Genomic DNA, 16,777 nt, shown 5'->3' on the forward strand with positions numbered 1-16,777 from the left:
TAGATAATAAAGTCAAAAAAAGGTGAACAACATTTTTACAGAACTATAGATAAGTTGAGGCTGGGTGTGACAAGGAATGGCTGGGAGGGGAGGGGCCAGAGAGGCACCCCTTGATGTGAGTGACATTGAATTGGTCACGCCCACCCAGTCACATAACCACCAAGCCACACCAGCAGGTCACGTGACCACCAAGCCACGCCCAACCAGCAAGCCACACCCAACCAGTCACATGACCACTGACCCACACCACAAATTAAGCCATACCCACAGAACCGGTTAAGAAATTTGAATCCCACCCCTGCCTGAGACTTATGTTGCACACTATAGTCTTGGCTCCTCATTTCTTCATTTAAATGTGATAGCATTTAAACAAAAGTATGGCAGTGGATTTTGGTTAAAACCACATTACAAAAAAATTAATGAATGTACACCAAACTGCACTGTAGAACAAAAGCTTATCTGCATGGATCCAGTTTTCATCATTTTCTCCTACTATTTAAAACAATTTAGAATTCAATCATTCTTCCTATTTACAGTATGTCTCAGGTTTATATCCCACATTTTGTACAACAGCTTATTAAGGTTGCTTAATACAGTCATCAATGTACAGCAACTGCATATAACCCAGACAACACTATTCACTGTGCTTCCCTGTCATCAGATATATATTTTGAGCTCCATGCTTCAGATGAAAACATGGAATGCAAAAAAGCTTATGGACAAAATTAAAAAGAAAATAAAACCAAGGATTCACATATCAAAAGCAAAGCTCTGAACATTTAATATTTAGCTTCTGCCTCTCTGTGGTATTTTGCATCTCAGTGTTACGGACATGCCACCAGAGATCAAAGTATCATGCTGTAGAGATCCCACTTCATTTAGCAAGGGAGTCATGTGCCAGCCATCTGTTATAGCTGCTGACAGAAAACAGCAGCAAATTTCTCAAACTTTTGCCAGAAAAAAAGGCTTTATTGCTCAGCAAAGATGAATTACAAGATAGCTTTTAAACTATATCTGGACTGCAGTCATTTACATGTTATATTCTACGCTACAAAATTACGTTTTTCCTTATTCTTTCCAAAGATGCATAACACATGGTGAATAAAGTTTAGGTGGAATTTATTATTTTCTATAAAAGCTTTTCAAAAACAAAACATCCCTTTTGCACACTGAAATGGTGAATTGCTATTCTGTTTTTGGCAAAATTTGAACTTCAGAGCTTACAACTATCTATTGGGTAAGGAAGGAATAGCATAACTGAGTCACAGTAGCCACACTTGTAAGTTGTGATACTATCTTGGAAGTCTGTGTCTCATAAAAGTTTGTCTACCAGTGATCAATCATCTCCTTCAAATACTTACTATTAACTAGGAGAACCAATTTGGTGTAGTGTTTAAGGCGCCAGGGCAGAAACCAGGAGACTGTGAGTTTTAAACTCACTTTTGACATGAAAACTAGGTGGGTGACTTTGGGCTGATCTCTCCCTCTTAGCCGATCTCACTTCACAGGATTGGTGTAGGGAAAATAGGAAGAGGAAGGAGTGTTGGGTAGGTTCGCCATCAATAAAAGTGGCATATCAATTAATCAACAGCACAATTGTATTAGCACCACCCAAAAGTCAATTTGCCTATATTTAAATATGAATACAAGATGTCAGGCTGCTGGCCCTATTATGTGATTGTTAAAAACTTTGGATGCAGCCTTGTTGAGTCCTAAATGAAATGATAATATTTCATAGAACAGAACAGGTAGATTGTTAAATATTAAAGCAATCATATTATCTATATTTAATTTGAATTAAATATACATGTCAATGAAATGAAATCACATTTAACTTTTCTTTTGGATCATTCCCTAAGGAATATGTGGGCTCCAATATGCCATCTAAAGGTCAAGCATTGTTCTTAGTTTGGAACAGTACTCCCAGTATACTCTACTCCCAGAGTAGAGGCTAAGAAAGAGCGGCATGCAGTCTCCTATCCTATTTGCCCTCAGAACTCCCCAAGACTGTGCCACAAAAATTAAACAGCAAGATGCATACCTTAAGTTGGACAATATTTTGTCTTTCAAAACACTTATTTAAGGCTTATTTAAGAGATGTATTTAAGTACTGGCTATTTTAAAAAAATCAAATCAACATAAAAACAACCAAATCATTCTGACTTTGCCGTTCTGACTGACCATTGATTTCAGTGCTCGCCAGCCATGTTCCCTGGAGTCCTTGGATAACAAAATATGTGCTCCCAAAGAAGATTAAAGTTGTCCTGGCTCAAAATGCTCATTTTGAAGGACTGCCCTGTACTGTTTCTATCTGGAACTGAGTTTCATTAGAGAGACACATTCAGAGAAAGTACACCTTTGCCTATCATAAGACTTGATTGGTTCATATTTCATCTGGCAGATAATTCAAAGTCTAATTTTTGGTGTAATTCTAAAACACTTTTTATTATAAAAATCAACTCAGTTCAAAATATTCTCTTTCCCCCTTCCTGTCACCACCCCAACAGTTCCAAGTTGCACCAGCCTATACCTTCTACCTACCTTTCCTGTTGCTTGCCAGGTGAAATTCATCGACTGAATGTTGACAGGGATAGCTGGCATTCTTTGTTGAGCTTTCCTGAAATCATGAGTAAACGGGGCCATCTTCCCTTCTGAAACAATCAGAATATCCTCTTCAAAGCCTATAAAACAAAACCAATTAACTTGAAATAGGCAGCAAATTAAATACTAACATGGAATGAAAAGCAAGCATTCAGTCTGAAGGGTTTTTAATAGGAAAATGTGCAGGCTCTGCCAGTAGTTACTCTGTCGCAACTATGACAGAAATACAGATACTGAGAGACATGCCTATTCAGTCACTGAATAGAATGTATAACATACAAAAAAGGATTATGCATTACTTGAGTGTATGTTTTTTTGGATTTAACTCCATAATGTCTGGAAATAGTTGTTCTGCACCATTCTTCCAGGTCAGCGATTGCCAACGAAAAAAATTTGGTGGTCCGCAGAGAAATGTCACGCCTGGAGCAACCCCCCCAAAGCAATTAATCCAGGCTGTGCAGGAACACAAGGTTGCGCCGCCCACATGGGCCGCGGGAATTCAATATTTACATACATGGTGTGTTGTGAGTTATTTTTGTGAGTTTGCTTGCAAGCAAATTTTATGAGCTAGCCAATGGCAGATAGATCTCTGAATGAATCTGTGCTTCTGTGAGCAACTCAATCTGCCTGCCTGCTTTGTTTGATTTTGGGTAAAAGTTGTTGTTTTTTTTAAATAAAAAATGCAATATTTATATAAATATTTATAATATTTACATACAAGCCATGCCTAGCCAGTCACATGACCACCAAGCCACACCCACAAATTAGGCCACACCCACAGAATGGGTTAGTGGTCCCTGGGATTTAAAATTATGAGTTTGGTGGTCCCTGAGGTCCAAAAGGTTGGTGACCCCTGCTCCAGGTTACTCATAGAGTAGAAATTTAAACATTTAAAAAAATCTGTATAAAAAAATCACTTGATTGACTGTTTTATTAAGTTGTTTTTTTATTCTTAGCAACCACATTGATTCCACAAAATCTTGTAGAAAAGAACTGCTAATCCATTCATGTTTACAGTTGCCATTCTGTGATGCAACATATGAAATTAAGTTTTCTCTGTTCAGTGCTAGAATTACAAGAGTGGGGGGGAAAGGCTCTCTCTTTCAGTCTTTCAATAGTCTCCTTAACTACTTTGTCAGGAATTTTGTTTGGGGGAAGCCAATTACCTTAAGGGACTTTTCATATATACTCATGTGAGGCACGATGAAGAACCAGCAGACCAAAGGTTTAATCCATCATTTGGTAGGTCTGCATTTCCTCCGTTATTTTTTTTCCTAACAGCTATCCACGGGCTTACTCCAAAGATACTTCAGGCAATGCATAGCCATTCTCGATGACCAATAGCCACTGGTAGCCTTAGCCTAACGTCTTGCCTAGTTGTCCAATCTGGCAGCTATAAGAACATCTGGTGGCAATGGATTCCAAAGTTTTACTCCAGCGCTGTATCTACTACGGCTTAAGAGTTAAAAGTTACCTACTGGAGAATCCACGCGCCAAAGACGAGCCGGTGGGGTCCACCGTGAGGATGGAGAAAGATACAAACTCGGCGCCCTTCCCACGTTTGAGAACAAATCTCATATTTCCCACCCAACAGCCTAGATGACTAGGAACGGGGCTGAGATATATGTCCGGACACAGAACCAGATTAGAGAAGTTTGAGCGAGGGGGAGAGGAAAGAGATCCTCGCCGAGTCCCTTTGGCGCGCCCTCCTTTGCCCGAGCCAGCGCGAGCCCCAGCTTCACCTACCGATCAGCATGCGGGCTTGGTGAGCGTCAATCCACATGTACAGGGTGTCTTCCTGGCGTTGTGCGCCGCGCAAAAGCGGCAGGCTGGCGAGGCACAAGGTACCGCAAAGCCAGAGCGCCGCTGAGCAGAAGGCGCTGATTCCACCGGCCATGCCGCGCTTGAATCGTCTGTTCCTCGGGGTGGTGGTGTTGTGGGGGACGGGAGATGCAAGAAAGGACGCCTTTCCTCGAGGGAGCGCCTTCACGCCTGCCGCTGCTTCCCGCTCGCTCTTCTCAATCCCGAGCGGCGTCTCACTTCTGCACGGCGGGGGCGGCCTGGCGGCGGCTGTCGTCTTCCTCTGCGGGGCTGGAAGTGGGCTTGCCTTTTGGCAGCCTCAGCGGTTGTGAGAGCGGGGTTAGGAGTAGGGAACGTGTGTTTCGAAGAAGTAAGGGAGCGAGTGCGCTGAGCCACTCCCGCTAGGCGGCAGCAGAGATGGTCTGCCAAGAAGCGGCCCTTGGAGGAGTTTGAGGAGAACGCGGCCTATCAGCACCGAGGAGGTGGAGGAATCGCGGCGGCGGAAAGGGGGTGTGCAATTTACAGACCTCGGGCTGGGTAACTGGTTTCTATTTTTGCAATAGTTTTATCCTACCGTGCTTCCCCTCTACCTTATTGCGGTTGTTATTCTTATTTATAATCTGCAGCTTTTTTCTTTCTTGTTTCTCACTGTGGAAACATAAGGCAAGAATGGATATTTTTAAAATCAAAATGATGCCACAAACAGTGGGATGTAAACAAATAAATAGAACACGTGTATTGTAGTTATGGACAGTTAGTATTTTTATATCCTTTATTGATGCCCTAACACTTTGCTTAAGTGTTGAAGAAAGAAAAACTGCTTACACAGCCAAACTCACTAATCATAAAGGACCTGCAAGTATTGATGAAAACATCCCTGAAAACAGGCAAAAAATTCTTTCTGTAAGCAGCCTAGAATGCCACTTCTCCACCAAGGGAGGAAAAGGTGCTGATGATGAGCTGCCAGAGCAATCAGCTTACCTATGTCTTATTTTATTCACTTCTCTATCAGTTAAAAAAATAACAAGAGGGTATTGATGCAGAAAAAACCAGAGCATTTTACAAAACTGCCCTCCCAGGTTACCTACTTCGTTTGCAATTCAAATGGATTGAGATTACCTACTTCGTTTGCAATTCAAATGGATTGAGAAAACCACAGTGTTCTATGTCATTTATCAGCAAATAGTTTTTCATTCTTACTCATTCATATTTTGCATCAGAAAAAAACATTTCTTTGTCCCTAATCTTTTCATTTGAGACATTGTGAAGCGGATGGTACCAGCAGCTGGTTTTGTGTGGTTGTTTAGGTTTGAAGAAAAAGATGTCTACTAGACCAGTGGCCCCCAACCTTTTTTGTGCTGCGGCCCGGTACCGGCATCACAAAATGATCCGCGGCCCGGTACCGGCATCAGCACGCATGACAAGGCAAGGCGAGCCGAGCGAACGGCCAGCCAGCTGTCACCCGCTTCTCCCCGCCACCTTCAACTCCTCCTTTGTACCTTTGTCGATGGGCTTCGCTTCGGGACGGTCGCTCAGCTCGCCTTGCCTTGGGTGCTGAAAGAATCCTCGCGCCTTAGTTTTGTTTGAAGCCCCTCCCCCTTCAATGAAACTAAGGCACAAGGATTCCTTCAGGACCCAAACGCCGCTTTCCAACCGGAAAAGCTCACCCGGAAGCACTTTCTCATCAAACAAGATGGCGGCGACCAGCAAACCGGCGACCCGGTAGGAAATGTTCCACGGACCGGTACCGGTCCGCGGCCCGGTGGTTGGGGACCCCTGTACTAGACTACAGCTGTTCAACCAAAGCAGATAATATAGTATCTCACAGAAGTGAGTACACCCCCCTCACATTTTGTCAATATTTCAGTATATCTTTTCATGTGACAATACTGAAGAAATGACACTTGGCTACAATGTAGTGAGTATACAGCTTCTATAACAGTATAAATGTGCTGTCCCCTCAAAATAATGCAACACACAGCCTTTAATGTCTAAACCCCTGGCAACAAAAATGAGTACAACCCTAAGTGATACTTGGGTTCAAATTGGACCCAAGTAGCCATTTTCCGTCCCTAGTGTCATGTGGCTCATTAGTGTTACAAAGTCTCAGGTGTGAAGGGGGAGCAGGTGTGTTAAATTTGGTGTCACTCTTATACTGGTCACTGGAAGTTCAACATGGCACCTCATGGCAATGAACTCTCTGAGAATCTGAAAAAAATGAATTGTTGCTCTACATAAAGATGGCCTAGGCTATAAGAAGATTTCCAAGACCCTGAAACCGAGCTGCAGCATGGTGGCCAAGACCATATTGTGGTTTAACAGGACAGGTTCCACTCAGAACAGGCCTCGTCGTGGTCGACCAAAGAAGTTGAGTGCCCATGCTCAGTGTCATATCCAGAGGTTGGCTTTGGGAAATAGACACATGAGGGCTGCCAGCATTGCTGCAGGGGTTGAAAGGATAGAGCATCAGCCTGTCAGTGCTCAGACCATATGCCACACATTCCATCAAATTGGTCTGCAGGGCTGTCGTCCCAGAAAATAATGGTGGCCGCACAAAATATTGACACTTTGGGCCCCATTTGGACATTATCACTTAGGGGTACTCTCACTTTTGTTGCCAGCGGTTTAGACATTAATGACTGTGTGTTGCGTTATTTTGAGGGGAAGCACATTTATACTGTTACGCAAGCTGTATACTTACAACTTTACATTGTAGCCAATATAATTGAATATTGTTGGGCTTTTGCTTAAATTAGTTGTGTAACTCAAGTATCTTCCAAGCCAGCAGTTTTGCTTTCATATTACTTTTACTGCACAATCAACTTGTATTATTCACAAGATGTTATAATGGCATTAGATTACATGCACAATGTGAAACCTTTCTGTATTTTTCCATATTCCTGCCATCCCTCTGAGGGCTATTCCTCACAGTTGACCAGGGGATGGCTTTATTATATGATAATTTGACATTAAGTTCATTGAATATGACAGTAAGTCAAGTTTGCCTTCAGTATTATAAGCAGACATGCCTTCAAGTAAATTTTACACTCAAACTTGCTATTAGAGTAGTGAGGCCCTCTGCTGGCTGACCTTCCTAATAGCAAATTGTTAGGAAATTTTTAGTTTTACAAATAACTTGATTTGTACATCCCAATAAAACTAACCAATGCCATAATTAGAATATGTGAATAGGTAGATTTCACCATAACCATGTACTCCTCCCTTTAAATTATTTCTGCTAACTTTTATAAGTGCATTTGGGGTTTTATGCTTTTATGCTTTAGATAGAAAACCCTTTAGCTGAAAATTCTTTTGGCATAGAATAATATATGAATGCACTCTAGAGCAAAATGTTATTTTGGTCAGGGTAATTATTCAGAAAATATCTCTTTTCAAATTTCATGATCTCAATGAATAGTAGGAACAATGCAGGTACAAAACATATTTTGATGTTTCAGCAATTTCTCTCTTTTAACCAAAACTGATTACTCTTAATAGATATAATAGGATTATTTTTAGCTTTAAAACAGAAAGCTGTAAGAAAAAATGTATCTGAAAAATTATTATAGAAAAATGTATCTGCACAGTACCTACAGTTAAATGTTAAAACACTACCTTATATAATACTTCCAACAGATTTTATGAAATGAGCTGCATTCTTCTTTAACCAAAAAAATGTTCACCATTTGGTAAAAGAAACAGTATTTTTGAATAAGTACACAAAACCTGTTCTCAGTTTTAACCAAGATATTATAAAGGTAAAGGATACATTTAATTTTACAAATTAAAATTTGTTCTTTTATTATTTTGTTTTCATACACTTACACAAGGCACAATTAAACATGTAGAATTTATACTGTGATACAGTATTTGTCTGTAAAGACATTTATAGGAGCCCCAGAGTTGTGTTCTGTACAAGATGGGTGGCCGTATCTTTTAAATAAATGAACAAATAAACAAATAAATAAAACCAGAGGCTGTCTTGATATCAGTGAAACTAAGGCTGGGGTAAATGTATATAGAAAATTGCATGAGGGAATATACATTATTTTTAAACTCATAATTAATTCTAATATAATAATAATTTATTAAACTTGTATGCCACCCAATTCTCAACACCTCTGGATGACTCACAACAATCATAGAATTACATTCAAATCAATAAAACATAAAAGATATAGATGATAAAAGATGATAAATGCAACTGACAGATGAATATAGTGAGGGAGGCATATATTCTGGGAGACACGTGATCCCTCAAGTAACTGGGCCTTATGCTATGTAGGGCTTTATAATATAGAAAGAGCCCCCTTCCCAGAATAAAATATTCCACCTTATAAGAAAACAAGCAGAATAGAATATTTCCCCCAAGAAGAAGAGGAGAAAAATGTCCTTAATAGAAGAAGAAAGCAGCCCCAGTCTTTCCTTCACTAAAACAGCCCGCAGGCAAAGCTTAATAAAACTAACTTTCATTCATAAAACAATGTATACATTGTAATGTATACATTGTAAAACCAGACTTGACTAAAGAGATTTCCAAATAGACAACAGAATAGACCAGGAAATTAAATTGATTAGGCCAACAATATTACATGAAGACAACAAAACACCTCAAGATTTGCATCTTCCCTCACTTCTTGGGCCAGTTAGGACCCTGCACATCAAAAAGAAAATTTCACAACAGCAATTAAAACACAAACAAACCCAGAAAAAACTCATGTTCATATATATTTTTGTTTATACTATTTCTTTCTGTCCAATTGTCCAACAGTCCTTTATTCAAACCAGTCACTTTTCTAATGAAAAATCCCATGTCCAGGAGTCTTTATGTTCTAAAATTAATTGTTCTGTTCTTTTAAATGGTCCAAGGGTAAAACCTTCATAAATTCCTCCACCAGTTGAATCTTCTATTATAATCTTTTAATAATAAAGTTCTCTTAATTCTTCTTAAACTGGATCTTAACAAAACTTTGGGGATCTGTAATCCTTCCTTTGACAGCAGATGGTGCTCTTAGATCAATTTTCACTTTTTATTATTATTTTGTGTGTTCTCATCAAATTTTCCAAAAATAAATGTTATTTCATTTTTAATAGATTACAGCATTCTAAAAATGCCTATTCAAAGCTGATTTCTGTCCAATCAAAGAGTCCAATTTTCTTAACAGATTTGCAATTTTCTTGTTTTACTTTACTTCCTTAAAATTCTACTCGTGTTAGGTCACTGCCACGTTAAAAATAATTATGAGTCCTCTTTTTTGAATCTTCTTGTCAGGGTTACATTTAAAAGTTCAAAAGTATTCTCTCACCCAGTTCATACACTGTTCACCATCTCTTCACTCCTGCCCTGTCTTGGGTTTTCAGACTGCCCCCAGCTTCATGGCAGCCATGTTGGTTGCTGCTGTACCTCGTCGGATGAGGGGGTTTTCCAGGTCAGGGAGGAGAGATGCTGCTCTCCTTGACCTGCAAGGCAGTCCTCCTTTACTTCACCACCCCTCCAGGATAGCTATGGCTCCAATTGGAGCCCCCCAACAGAGGGAGCTCAGAACAGGGCCACGGAGCTCGTGGTCCTCGCTTCCGATGGTGCTGGAAGTACAGCCAGAAATTTGAATAAAAGACTGTTGGACAATTGGACAGAAAGAACTAGTATAAACAAAAACAAATATGAGTGGAATTCACATGTTCATATAGATGATGACATAATCATCCAAGGTCCAAACCATATAAAAACCCACTAACTCATAACCTGAATTTGCCAGCTGCCCCCAGGAACCTGTACTATTGCCACTGTTGTTACTGGACCAATAAACAGAAACCTCTTTTCCAACTGCAGCCTGCTTCGAACTTATTTTTCCTTTGCCTGCCTTTCTCTCTCAGCTTCAAATAAGACATGGACTAGATTTAACTTCCAACAATAGGTAATAACCAGCAGCTTAAATCACACCCAAAATGATTAAGATTTAAAATTATGATTGTGTCCTGTGTTCATTACTGAAATGGTAACAGCAGTTGAGAAGTATCAAATTGTTTATCACTACACAAATTCACAGCCTTAAAAAGCCTTTCTATCTCTTCACATAATCAAGGAAGAATATTACCTCAATGTTAGGTCCAATACACATAGAAACATGCATACTCACAGACACAACCAAACAGAAAAAGAGGTGTTCAAGCTGGAAATGTTTCTATTTAAAAGCAACCCAGCCCCCTGAATTCACAACAAATTGGAACCCAAGTTCTTTGAACTATATCAAAGGTGATATTTACAGTAAACAGTACCTTTAGAAGGAAATTTCATCTACCGGAGGCACTTTTCAGCAAGTTCATATATTTAGCTATGGGTCACTGATAAAGTATATATGCATTAACCAGTCTAATGAAACGTATTGTCACAGTATTTTTCAAAGACTGAATCTGGAGATTCGTCTATACCAATTTCTCTTAAATTAGGACCTGCAAAGTAGATTCCTCATCTTCAAATTTAAATATTTCATGAAGCACACAGCCCGCTCACATTAAAATTAAGAGGCTGAACAGCCTACATGGAATTTTTCAGTGTTTCACTCATAAATATCAGGTAAATCCAAGAGCTTAGAGTATCTGCTATCAAAGTGTAACCTGCACATGTTCAGTTTAGGAACAATTTTTATACAGTAATTACTCTGCTATTTAGAACTTGTATTGTGCATATTTATCCATATGATGCAACAAATACTACTTGTATCATAATACAAGGTTAGAACATAAAAATGTAGATACTTGGTTGAATGTATATAAAATTACTTAGCTCTGAGCTAACTGAAAACTGAAAATGTCTTCATCCTGAAATATATATAGATGTAAATGAGTATTTAAACTCATTAAAGTTATCTCATGTTAAGTATTGTACTTTTGTTAAATTATATCTTGTTCAAACTTGTTATAAAACATCTCTTTGCTAACTAGTTTTAAGGAAGAATGAACTGGTGCCAAACAATTCTGTGAGTGAATGCTTTCCTTCTTTTCCTAATTTTAAGCCCTTTAAAAATGGTACAAAAGTCTACACTTGCCTTAATGTATTTGCTTTCAGGCTTCCTTTAAAAAGAGTATACCAGTATGTAGTTTGGCTCTTTCTTTGGCCTATTTAATAAAGCATTTTCTTTAGACCAGGACATCTAATGGGTTTCATTGATTGCAAATCAATTGTATAAGATAATGGGAAAGATTTCAGCTTTCAGTTTTGAGAGATAGGACCTTTCTAGATAAAAGCACAAGAGAAATTTATATTTATCCTCCAGATGCGTTACTGAATGTGACTCACAATTACAGACACAGTACTATAAAATAATACAACACTAAAAAACAACCATATTGAATGGGATAAAGGCAGACAAGGACTATTACAGTAGCCTGCTTAGATGGACTCATACTTCTTTTCCCTCCCCTACTCCCCAAGCCATTATTATTAGCCCTGTCAGAAGAACTGTATTTGTTATGAGATAATATTGGTTGCATTTGATATTGTTTGTAATTGTTACTATGTAAAGCAAGATACAAATAATTAAAAGAAATAATCAGAGAAGGGAGTGAAAAAGTTCTACCTCTTCTCACTGCTTACCAAATAGGAGCTCTTTAGCACTTATCTTTCTGCTCATCCTATTTAGTTTAAGCAGGCTGGCTGGAAACATCAGAGATCTGTTCATTATTTCCTTTTACTTCTGAAAAATGTCCAAGGACTGTATAGGATTCAGAGGCATTCATACAAGAGAATAAACAAGACAACTTGGACATTAGGGCTTCCAGGCATCCAAGAATATGGTTGGTTGAATATTTATTGAGAATATTTATTAAGGAACAATTTAGAGTTATATCCTGTCCAGTGTTTCATCATTTCTAGTTCTAGATAATTGGTTTCATCCAAAATGTCCTATTGCTCAGACAAAACTGCTGTTTAAGAGGCTTGCTAACAGAAGACAAATTAGAAATTGATCAGAAAATATCCATTAAGCTATGAATCAAGATATATTTTTTAAAACATGTTTTTACTGTATATTAATGTGTGGACTTCAACTCCCAGAATTTCCCAGTCGCCATTGTTGATTGGGTATCTTGGGAGTTGAAGTTTATATATCAAAGTTTATGAGGTTGAAAAACCCTGCATTAATGTTTAATTTCTAAATCATAATGATGAGCCTATGATTTATTGGCTATCACAATACTGTGACTACATTCCTCACCTTTGTCTTTGCTTAAGATGCAGTATGAGTACGCTGCAGGCTTCCATTTTACAGACAACAGCAACACTTTTTTCCTCACAGCAACGTCTGCTAACTGAAGGAAAAGAATGGATGCTAAGTACATCAGGGCTTCTAGCACAGCCTTTCTTAACTTTTTCACTTTGGAAGTATCCTTGAAATAATTTTCATGTCTCAGGAAACGCCAACATTAAAAAAAATGCAAAAACTTCACAATACAATTAATTTCTAACCTACACAACTCACACTTTACATTTACAACAACAAAGTTGTGTTAATGTGGCACTAACAACTGTCATCACAGCAAGTGCTAGCATTGCAGTGTGACAGTTAAAAAAGATGCTTTCTTTTAATCACCTCTCTCACAGAACACTAATCCCAGTTGCTAGTGCTTTGTATTTTCTATCTATTGACAATGCCATTGAGGAATTATTTTTTATTCAGCCTTGGAGATGGGATAGCAATAGCAATAGCACTTAAGACTTATATACCGCTTTATAGCCCTCTCTAAGTGGTTTACAGAATCAGCCTAGTGCTCCCAACAATTTGGATCCTCATTTTACCCACCTCGGAAGGATGGAAGGCTGAGTCAACCTTGAGCCTGGTGAGATTTGAACCGCCAAATTGCAGGCAAAAGTAGTTTGCAGTACTGCACTCTAACCACTGCGCCACCAAGGGATGGTAGTAGTATATTCATCCTTATATCCTTGATCATTCTGCAGGTTCAAAAACTGTCAGCTATGGCAGTGGTCCCCAACCTTTTTGTACCAGGGACCAGTTTCACGCAGAAACACTTTTTCAAGGACCGGGAGTCCGAGTTTGGTAGTTTGCTTGCAGACGTTTCATTACCTGACTAGTAACATCTGATGTTGTTACCTAGTTGGGTAATAAAACGTCTGCCAGCAAACCACCAAGTTCAGGAGCACCAATGCCTCCTCATTGCAACCCTGAGCGACAGATATTCTCTTCTATTGGGAGATTTAAAACGGAGGGTTTCAGCTGCAGATTCAGGAACTGCGCCGGGCTGAGGAGTGCCTTCAAAACTGAGCGCTGGGCGGCGGTGGCCCACGGCTGTCTCCGCGGCTCAGGACAAGTCCCTGCAGGACGGCTGAGAAGCCCCGCCTCTCGGCCCTCCCTCCCTCAGCCTCATCCCTCAGGTGTCTCCCTCCCTCCCTCAGCCTCATCCCTCAGGTGTCTGCCTCGTTCCTCTCTCAGTCGCTCTCTCGCTCCTCCACCAGCCCAGGAAGAAACTGCTTCAAAGAAGCCGGCAGGGTGGCTTTTCCTGTCGGCGCAGCACTTCGAAGCTCCCGTTCACCCCCACCCTGCCGCCCTCGGTTCAATCCAGTGCTCCGTTCTGCCTGCCTGCCTGCCTGCCTTGGTTTCTGGCTGTTTCGGAGCAGCTTCGGCTGAGTAAAAGAGGCGAATAGTTATTATTCTCAGCCGAAGCTGCTCCGAAACTACCAGAAACGAAGGCAGGCAGGCAGGCAGAACAGAGCACTGGATTGAACTGAGGGTGGCGGGGTGGGGGTGAACGGGCGCTCGGAGGAGCTGCGCCGACAGGAAAAGCCACCCTGCCGGCTTCTTTGAAGCAGTTTCTTCCTGGGCTGGTGGAGGAGCGAGAAGCGATGAGAGAGGAACGAGGCGGAGGAAACAAAGCCACTGAGCCGGAGAGTAGGACAGGCTTTGGTTGCTTCCTCCCCCTTCTTTCATTTGTGTCCTTGATCCCTGATCCCAGCAGCATTCACCGAAGGCGAAGAAAGCCGCCATTTTTTTTATATTTTCTTTGCGGCCCGGTACAAAGTGATCCACGGCCCGGTACCGGTCCGCGGCCCGGTGGTTGGGGACCCCTGAGCTATGGTATATTGGGCAGATTCTGTGCAGTTCAAATTTGGGGTACCATTTTTTCCTTTATTGGTACCATTTTATAGTGGTTCTCTTTTCTGAGGCTGGTTTCAGTGATTGTTGGTTGAGGGGGAAGAGGTCGCTCCCTAGATCCTTCCTTTGTGTCTCCTCCTATTCAACAGCTACATGAAAACAGTGGGTGAAGTCATTTGTCAGTCTGAGGTCTTGTATCACCTATTCTGATTTTACCCCAAAGTAGTCTAATCTTATCTTCATCTAGTGTACCAGTTGTGCTCTATCCTAGATTGAGAAGCCCTTCAGTAGTCACTCATGCTCTAATCATCTCAGATCATTTATTGCCATATTATCCACAAGGAACTATTCTTGAAGACCACCCAGAAACTTCCATGAATATTATTTTTGCATTTTTTTTTATGCAACAGAGTAACATTCATAATATCACATTAGATCCAAGATGTAATGTGCTATCTATTAGTGTTGGAAGAAATGTTCATCTGGGTTCAGTTCCAAGTGGGGAGAGAGACACTGGAAACATGGAGGCTATTTGGAAAGATAGTTTAATGGTAGACAGCAGGACCACATGATTCGAGGTCCTGGGCAAAAAAAAGCACATGGGTGAGAGAGGGAGAGAGATTTATCACCTCTGTTGGGCTTTGAACTTGCTTCCTGTTCCAGTGGCAAGAAATGTATCCTGAGAGTCCCCTGGGGCCATGTAGGGGTAGCTTGGTTGAATCTTGCTGGGTAATGCAATCTTCCCAAGTGCCATGTGGTGAGATGGGTAGAGGGCTAATCCTATCATGTTCTGAGGGCCATGTGAGGATCCAGTGATGGTGAACCTTTTTGGCACCGAGTGCCAAACTGCAACCCAAAATCCACTTATTTATTTTTTCTCTCCTCTCTCTCTCTCTCTCTCTCTCTCTCTCTCTCTCTCTCTCTCTCCCCTCCCTCCCTCCCTCCCTCCCTCCCTCCCTCCTCTCTCTCTCTTTTCTCTCCCTCTTTCTTTCTCTCTCCCAGTTCTCTGGCTACATGGACTGTTGCCTGAAGATGAACCAGGGGAGAAGGAGGGAGAAGCTTCTGTAGCCCTCCCCACACGGCTCCTGAACTGACACCCGTGACAGAGGGAGACCGAGAGCAGGAAGCCGAGCTTTGGATTACTGCAGGCGTTAAAGTACCAGGCGGCAGCACTTCCTTAGCCACAACTGCTGGGCAAGAGAAAAGACATCGGGCTCTGCTCCCACAAAGGGGAACAGCAGTGATCGCAGACAGCCCCGGCTGACTAGAAAGGGGGACCCTCCACCTGTCTCCCCAACTTTTCTCCCAGCCACTGCCTCCTTGCTTTTTAACTTGGCTGCAGGGCTAACCAATTGCAGCGAGAATGTGGCTCCTCCTATATGCAGAGAAGAGGTGCTGAGAGACGAGGCGGAAAGGTAGAAGGGACTTTCAGAGGGTAAAGGGAATTAAATTGCAACCTTTCTCCGCACTCAAGGGGAACTGCTTCAGGTGACCATGGCTTTCTCTCCTGCTTTGAAATAGAAGTCCCACTGATCGGGTTTTTTTTTTGTCATGAAGCTAAGCTAAACGAGGGCTTTAAACGAGACATGGGTGTGACTGGGTGGCATGGGCAGGGCCAACCAGGGCAGGGCTGATTTTTATCCTGCAGTCTGCCTAGCAAACCCGCGTCATGGCTGCTGCCTCTTGCCTCCGCACATTGAGGAGGCTGAGCAGCAGCGGGAAGAGCGCAGAACTCCTGAGCCGCAGGAAACGGCTGTCAGCGATGCCCTTAGATGCCGAAGATGTTGCGAGGAGGAGGCTCGACCCCCCTCAGGCACTGCAAAGCACTCGCTGCCCCTCTGGAACTCACCAAGCCTCTTCCTTCCCACTGGGTGAGCGCTTCTGATAAGGAGAAAGAGAAGCGTGGGTGGGAGGAAGCTTAGTGGGTGCCAGAGGGGAGGCGAGCGCTTTGGGGCTACTGAGGGGGGGTAGCGCGGGAGATCATGCAGGCTAGGGAACACCTGGGAAGGGCTCTGATGCTGTGATCCCACATGATACCCTACTTCCCCATGCGCATCAGTCCATCTGCTGCCGTTTATCACCCGTTGCCAACATGGGTGTGCTCTGGACCACCAGCCTCTCCTGGTGGCAGCGGTGGAGGCATGAGCAGGCGAGGACCACAGGGATAACCACTCCTCCTCTGCCAGAATCGTGCTCTGGGAAGCGTCCAACCAGCCATGCCTCCCCCAGCCCATGTGGATCCCAGGCCTTTCCTGCGGCATTGTTTAAAA

General features: G+C 41.7%; 1 protein-coding gene across 1 annotated transcript in view; it reads right to left on the reverse strand.

The window, feature by feature from the left end:
* The window catches only part of WIF1 (Wnt inhibitory factor 1), a 50,280-nt gene extending 45,479 nt beyond the window's left edge, over positions 1 to 4,801 (reverse strand). The window contains exons 1-2 of the mRNA XM_026667781.2: positions 4,348 to 4,801; positions 2,542 to 2,681 (exon numbers count right to left, since the gene is read on the reverse strand). Of these exons, the coding sequence (XP_026523566.1) occupies positions 2,542 to 2,681; positions 4,348 to 4,498 (291 nt within the window). The 5' untranslated portion in view covers positions 4,499 to 4,801. The remainder of the gene's footprint in view (positions 1 to 2,541; positions 2,682 to 4,347) is intronic.
* Between the last annotated feature and the right edge of the window lie 11,976 nt (positions 4,802 to 16,777).

This window comes from Notechis scutatus, chromosome 6 (assembly GCF_049901735.1).
Source record: "Notechis scutatus isolate UNSWTSFEM ecotype Mainland chromosome 6, rNotScu1.2, whole genome shotgun sequence".
Taxonomy (NCBI): Eukaryota; Metazoa; Chordata; class Lepidosauria; order Squamata; family Elapidae; genus Notechis; species Notechis scutatus.